Genomic DNA, 7,500 nt, shown 5'->3' with positions numbered 1-7,500 from the left:
AGCAAACTACTCCTCGCAGACCGTGTGTGTGTGTGTGTACCGGACCAAACGACAGACAGACATGGCAGAAGTCGCACCAGCACCCGCCGCCGCCGCGCCGGCAAAGGCACCCAAGAAGAAGGCAGCAGCCAAGGCCAAGAAAGCGGGACCCAGCGTAGGCGAGCTCATCGTCAAGGCTGTGACCGCTTCCAAGGAGAGGAGCGGCGTGTCCCTGGCCGCACTCAAGAAGACGCTGGCGGCAGGCGGCTACGACGTGGAGAAGAACAACTCCCGCGTCAAGATCGCAGTCAAGAGCCTCGTCACCAAGGGTACCCTGGTCCAGACCAAGGGCACCGGTGCATCCGGCTCCTTCAAGCTCAACAAGAAAGCCGTCGAGGCGAAGAAGCCCGCCAAGAAAGCCGCAGTCCCCAAAGTAAAGAAGGTGGCCGCCAAGAAGCCCGCCGCGGCGAAGAAGCCCAAGAAGGTAGCAGCCAAGAAGGCCGTCGCCGCAAAGAAGTCCCCCAAGAAGGCCAAGAAGCCCGCTACACCCAAAAAGGCCGCCAAGAGCCCCAAGAAGGTGAAGAAGCCCGCCGCAGCGGCCAAGAAGGCAGCCAAGAGCCCCAAGAAGGCTACAAAGGCAGCCAAGCCCAAAGCCGCCAAGCCCAAGGCAGCCAAGGCCAAGAAGGCAGCCCCCAAGAAGAAGTAAACCTATTACAAACAGTGTTCTACTCGATACATGTTGTACCACAAAAGGCTCTTTTAAGAGCCACCCACCTCTTTCCATAGAAAGCGCATTGATTTCCATGTACTACCTGTCGTGGAAAAGAAATTACGCACACTAGGCTACTTTTACGCACACAACATTGTCCCACTCTGGGTGTGTGCGAAGGGAGAGGCATATAATAGAGGGCCAAAATGGCTCAGAAATTCGACCTCACGAGTGCACCCTCACCAGCCATTTTTATATATGAGCCACTGGGCTATTCCCGTTCAGAGGCAGGCTGCTGTGATGTGTTACAAGTGCCATGTAATAACAATAACAATACTATAGTGGCTTCGAATTGAAACTCACGAGTGCACCCTCAACAGCCATTTTTATATATGAGCCACTGGGCTATTCCCGTTCAGAGGCAGGCTGCTGTGATGTGTTACAAGTGCCATGTAATAACAATAACAATACTATAGTGGCTTCGATTTCAAACTCAAGAGTGCACCCTCACCAGCTGTTTGTTTCCCATTTGGAGAGAAATAATGTGTGGATGTCATTTCGGACATTTTGGCGCTCACGCGAAATGACACAAAGTAACAAAGTCGGAGGGAAACAAAGTAGCCTCTCACTCGCTGCCTGTGGGTGGGAACCGGCTTAGGGCTGTCTGTCTGTCCATCTGTCTGTCCCTCGCTCCAATTGGATAAGGCCACACCGGCCCGGTGGCCAATCGTTGCCTCTTGTGGCGAGGTATATGTACGGCTCTCGAAGTGGCGAGCGGCTCATTCAGACTTTCTGTGACTTTCTCAAGCTACCAATATGAGCGGAAGAGGCAAAACCGGAGGCAAGGCCAGGGCGAAGGCAAAGACCCGTTCATCCCGTGCTGGCCTCCAGTTCCCCGTGGGCCGTGTGCACAGGCTGCTGCGCAAAGGCAACTACGCCGAGCGTGTGGGCGCTGGCGCACCAGTCTACCTGGCCGCCGTACTCGAGTACCTGACTGCTGAGATCCTGGAGTTGGCCGGCAACGCTGCCCGTGACAACAAGAAGACTCGTATCATCCCCCGTCACCTGCAACTGGCCGTCCGTAACGACGAGGAGCTGAACAAACTGCTCGGCGGTGTGACCATCGCTCAGGGTGGTGTGCTGCCCAACATCCAGGCAGTCCTACTCCCCAAGAAGACCGAGAAGGCAGTCAAAGCCAAGTAAATTCGCTACTGCGACTTCAACTTGACTACTCAACCCCCAAAGGCTCTTTTAAGAGCCAACCACCTAGCTCTCCAAAAGCGCAAAGTACCTTTCTATGACCGCAATACATTGAGTGGGTGTATACACAACTATTTCGACATTCTGTGCCCACATGAGGCCTTGCATGAACAACAACACCTACTTGGCCTCATTTGCCATAGCAGGCTAGCATTAGATGATACGTGCCTATAAGCTGTCACTCTTGACTTTGGCGACTATTATTGCGCGTAAAGGGCCGGCGGCGTCCTATTGCGCGCGCACCGGGAGTTTGAGTTTTGGAGAGGCCGGGCCTCCCGTCCAATGGCCAACGGAGGAGGCCTGCGAAACGGGCCAATCGGGGTGGTGGGGAGATGGTGTCCAATCAGCAGGCGCCACTGCCGGCTTTATAAACTTCACATAGGCATTTCGAGGCTATACTCCCGACTGTCAGAGCAGCGCCATGGCCAGAACCAAGCAAACCGCTCGCAAATCCACCGGTGGCAAAGCCCCCAGGAAGCAGCTCGCCACTAAGGCTGCTCGCAAGAGTGCCCCGGCCACCGGCGGTGTGAAGAAGCCTCACCGTTACAGGCCCGGCACCGTGGCTCTGAGAGAGATCCGTCGTTACCAGAAGTCCACTGAGCTACTCATCCGCAAGCTGCCCTTCCAGCGCCTGGTGCGAGAAATCGCCCAGGACTTCAAGACCGACCTGCGCTTCCAGAGCTCCGCCGTGATGGCCCTACAGGAGGCTAGCGAGGCTTACCTGGTCGGCCTGTTCGAGGACACCAACCTGTGCGCCATCCACGCCAAGCGGGTGACCATCATGCCCAAGGACATCCAGCTGGCCCGCCGTATTCGCGGAGAGCGCGCATAAATGAGGATGACCTGAACTCGAATATCCCCCAAAGGCTCTTTTAAGAGCCACCTCCATATTTCCATCAAAAAGGCACAATTGTTCCATGTATACACGCACCTCTACATTAGCCACCATGTATGTTGTTCACTAACACGTCTAAAAGCTACGTATTGCACCTTTTTAGTTGCCTGAAGTCTAGCTTCAATGTTTGTGTGTGTGTATATACACAACCATCTGGCATCATCCACTTCCTTTGAACTATATAGTAACACAGTAAAATGCTTTACAAAGGAGGGGAAAAAGAAACGAGTGATAATATAGGCCGAATAGTAACAAGAATTGTGTTCAGATGAATAATTGACACTATTAGTTGTGTGTAATAATAGCCTTGCATGCAGTCCAGAAAAAACATTGCATGCCAACTTACTTTGAAAGTCCCATGTTGCAGTGCTGCTGAGAGACTCATGCAGAGGCCCAAACTTTACAATGGAGCACGGAGGCCATCTTGTGGTTAAATGTGGGTACTGCACCTCATGGTGAGTCCCTTTCAGCATTTGCTCTTTAGGCCAGCGTTTCCCAAACGCGGTCCTGGGGTCCACAAGGGGTGCGCGTTTTGCGTTTTGCCCTAGCACTCCACAACTGATTCTAATACTCCCAGCTTGATGATGATGAGTTGATTATTTGAATCAGCTGTGTAGTGCTAGGGCAAAAACTCCCAAAATGTGGCCCGAGTTTGGGAAACCCTGCTTTAGGCTAATACTAGCCTATTAGGATGACTTGGTTCGATCGCTTTAATGGCAACTGCTGAACTCTGGTTTCACTAATTACTTGTCCCAGGTCACCATTATGAATCCAATAGCAAAACAAATGTTTCAAAATAGCTCAATAGTGAAAAAAGGCCAGGAAATGATGGGTTCTCAGCAATATTTCACCAACAACCAATCACTATTCACGCATAGACATTAGGATCATCAACAAATATTCCTAAGTCATACTACAAAAGGGTTGTAACGAAATGGATTTGTCTGTTCAATGCAAGTTCAACGTCAAAGAAAAAGTGCATCACCACAACAAACGTGTCTTTAGATACACTGTAAAAAATGACTTTGTGGAATGTACTCAAGCTATTACAGTCAACAAAAGCACACGTCATATTGTTGAGTAGATCTTTTTGCTTGTTTTTATGAGTAGATAAGCTTGAGTAAGTTGAGTTGATGTGGTCCAATACATTGAGTAAAGATGATAGAGACGTAAAAAGGATTATATTACGTTGATTCGACTCAAATAGACATTGTGTTATTTTACCTGAATGATTCATCCTATTATGTATTTAGACCAACTTACTTTGGATTCACTCAATCACATCCCTTAAGAGAAAAGGTATCCGGACACCGGGAATCCATTTATTTAAACATCAACGGTTTGCAAAACATCTGTTATTATGAGTTGACAAATTACGTAATTGCAATCAACACTGCAGGTAAATCATGATTGCTGCAGGTAGGCAACACCGTAGAAATAGGAACTACAACACTAACAACAAGTGACATTTACTCCTGATGTACTGACTGACCTGTTGCAACCTCTACAACCACTGTGCTTATTATTTGACCCTGCTGGTCATCTATGAACGTTTGAACATCTTGGAGAAAAATGTGTGAAACCACTGCCTATATGAGGAGCTGTCGTTGTTTGTTTTATTACCACATACTTATGGAAATTGCACCGGTTGAGAGATGATGGCTCTCTTGTGCCTACGGTGAAGGGTACTTCTGATCCAGCAGGTGGTGCTAAGATCCCTCCCTATATGACTTGAATGATGAGTTGATTTATTCCTTATAGCTCCTAATGATTTTAAGGCCAGTGTTGGCAAACATTACTTGTGCTCCAGCAGGTGGCCATGACATCCCTCCCTATATGACTTGACTGACCAGTTAGTTGATGGACTCCTTATAGCTCCTAAATTTAATGATTTTAAGGCCAGTGTTGGCAAACATGACTTCTGCTCCAGCAGGTGGCCATGAAATCCCCCCCTATATGACTTGACTGACCAGGTAGTTGATGGACTCCTTATAGCTCTTAATGATCTCAAGTGTCTGTGTTTTTATGTGGTTAGGAGTTTTGCTCACTGCGTGTCCCCCTTCCATTTCAGTGTTTCCCAACTCCAGCGGTAGAGTAGGCTACCCCCAACAGGACCCATTTTTCTTGTAGGCCTGGACAGCCACAGCTGATTGAACAACCTGTCACCTAAATTACCAAGTCCTCAATGAGTAGAATCAGGTGCAACAACAACAACAACAACAACAACAACAACAACAATATGAGGAGAGGGACACAGTGTACTAGCTGATCTCCCAGTTGTCACAGTTTGGCCTTGTGTTCCACATAGCCTATATCAGTATTTGAGTATGTTTCCCGCGCACGTTAGTTGCTTTCACGTCATCTTTGAAATCGCTCCTCCCTAGTCCCCTAGAACGAGCGCCCTCCCCTTTGCAACGCCTCCGAACATATAACAGAGGCGCGCTTTCTGTGCCGCCGGCCTCAATCAGGTCGACCAAACGCAGATAATAGCGCACCGCGCACCGGCGCTGAAATCATTCATTCACTTGAACTCAACTAGCGAACACACCATGTCCGGAAGAGGCAAAGGCGGCAAGGGACTCGGAAAAGGAGGCGCCAAGCGTCACCGCAAAGTTCTCCGCGATAACATCCAGGGAATCACCAAACCCGCTATCCGCCGTCTGGCTCGCCGCGGCGGCGTGAAGCGTATTTCCGGTCTGATCTACGAGGAGACCCGCGGTGTCCTGAAGGTGTTCCTGGAGAACGTGATCCGTGACGCAGTCACCTACACCGAGCACGCCAAGAGGAAGACCGTTACCGCCATGGACGTGGTCTACGCTCTGAAACGTCAGGGACGCACCCTGTACGGTTTCGGCGGTTAAACCCACTCTCTTCGGAACCTCAACACCCCGACTCGAACCCAAAGGCTCTTTTAAGAGCCACCCACATCCGCTTAAAATGGGCCCATTCCATGTAGTGTTATATATAACAACAAATGTTTAGTATGCAATTTAGTAAGAAAGTATGAGCCACTTCGAGTGGACAGGGAGTATTAATTAGAGGATTCTAATGTCCCGTCCACTTTTAGCGCACAGAGGGAGGCCTATATCTGACAGTGGCAAAGTGTAAGAACGTTATTATTTTGGGTCAAGCAATAGTGGAATTTGGACAACATAAAGCCACCACGAGTCGGTAGACGTGGCTCGAAAAGAGGGGGACAGCGCGCACACACACACACACACAGTCCAAAATGGGAGCCCTATGTCTGACGGTGCCAAAGTGGGCAATTCTATCACCAGCATTATTTGGCACAACAATCGTGCCATTTGGACACCTATTAAAGCCCCCCTTTTGAAACACACAATTCCCCATCGGTCACAGAGCATAGGCTATAGAGAGGAGGGAGGGAGGGAGGGAGGGAGGGAGGGAGGGAGGGAGGGAGCAAGCAAGCAGGGGAGTGTCTACGGCCGCTGACTTTGCTTAGCTTCCTCTTCATAAGACGGGTAAGCGCCCTTCACCCCCTCATTCGTTTCTGAGAAGCAACGAGACATCATCATGCCCGAGCCAGCAAAGTCAGCGCCCAAGAAGGGCTCCAAGAAAGCCGTCACCAAGACCGCAGGGAAGGGCGGCAAGAAGCGCAGAAAGTCCAGGAAGGAGAGTTACGCCATCTACGTGTACAAAGTCCTGAAGCAGGTCCACCCCGACACCGGCATCTCCTCCAAGGCCATGGGAATCATGAACTCCTTCGTGAACGACATCTTCGAGCGTATCGCCGGAGAGTCCTCTCGCCTGGCCCACTACAACAAGCGTTCTACCATCACCTCCAGGGAGATCCAGACCGCGGTGCGCCTGCTGCTCCCCGGTGAACTTGCCAAACACGCCGTGTCCGAGGGCACCAAGGCCGTAACCAAGTACACCAGCTCCAAGTAAACAGCGCATTTGGACTGCTCTACTAACCCAAAGGCTCTTTTAAGAGCCACCCACTCTGTCAGTAAAAAAAGCAATTCCATCGCCACCGAATGAATGCGTAGGTAGGCTGCGTTACATTGTATCATTGTTTAATGGGCGGCGCGCGCCGCCTCGGAGAGCGGCTACATTGTATCATTGTTTAATGGGCGGCGCGCGCCGGCTCAGAGAGCGGCTACATTGTATCATTTCCCCTGCCCGTTCCAGCGTAGGGGTTTAGCGCGCCTTTTTTGGTGTCTTTGCGCGCTGAATAGTAACCCATGTTTGTCGGGCTCTATTCCAGGTGAAGGCAATGTAAAATGGCACCATTTGACAAAGGGTGTAAATAAATAAATCAAAAAGGCAGTCTGTTGGGTTTGATTGGAAATAAATTCCCTTTATCGTCTAATGAGCAGATAGTCATTTTGAGTTGACTTCCTGAATCGGTAGGACACGGATGGAGTGAATGGATGCTCCATCATTGGACTATACCCTAATGATGTGAACGAGAATGATGATGGCAAGAATAAAAAGGTGGTGAATAATATGAATGTATATTTTTTATATATATATATATATATATATATGAACGTAGCCCTTTTGGCCTACAGGTCATTTCCGGTCAAGGTTACATCATCCATATAGTCCCCTGTAGCTCAGTTGGTAGAGCACAGCGCTTGCAACGCCAGGGTTGCGGGTTCGTTTCCCACGGGGGGCCAGTATGAAAATGTAC

At 49.8% G+C, this 7,500-nt stretch overlaps 2 protein-coding genes across 2 annotated transcripts; both read left to right on the top strand.

Moving 5' to 3' along the window:
* Positions 1-61: 61 nt before the first annotated feature.
* On the top strand, positions 62-685 carry LOC311123764 (histone H1-like; the record flags this gene model as incomplete). The annotated part of the gene is made up of 1 exon (XM_084198000.1): positions 62-685. One exon carries the CDS (start codon positions 62-64, stop codon positions 683-685), a length of 624 nt encoding a protein of 207 aa, XP_084054126.1.
* Positions 686-2,453: 1,768 nt separating this feature from the next.
* On the top strand, positions 2,454-6,752 carry LOC311123767 (histone H3.2-like; the record flags this gene model as incomplete). Its single annotated transcript, XM_084198003.1, has 2 exons — positions 2,454-2,774; positions 6,435-6,752. Coding segments are annotated over 2 exons (639 nt in total), but the record flags the coding sequence as incomplete, so codon positions are not given.
* Positions 6,753-7,500: the final 748 nt, after the last annotated feature.

This window comes from Coregonus lavaretus (genome assembly GCF_964263955.1).
Source record: "Coregonus lavaretus genome assembly, contig: HAP1_SCAFFOLD_3497, whole genome shotgun sequence".
Taxonomy (NCBI): domain Eukaryota; kingdom Metazoa; phylum Chordata; class Actinopteri; order Salmoniformes; family Salmonidae; genus Coregonus; species Coregonus lavaretus.
The sequence above is the reverse complement of the archived record's forward strand: the minus strand, read 5'-3'. Positions and strand labels throughout refer to the sequence as shown.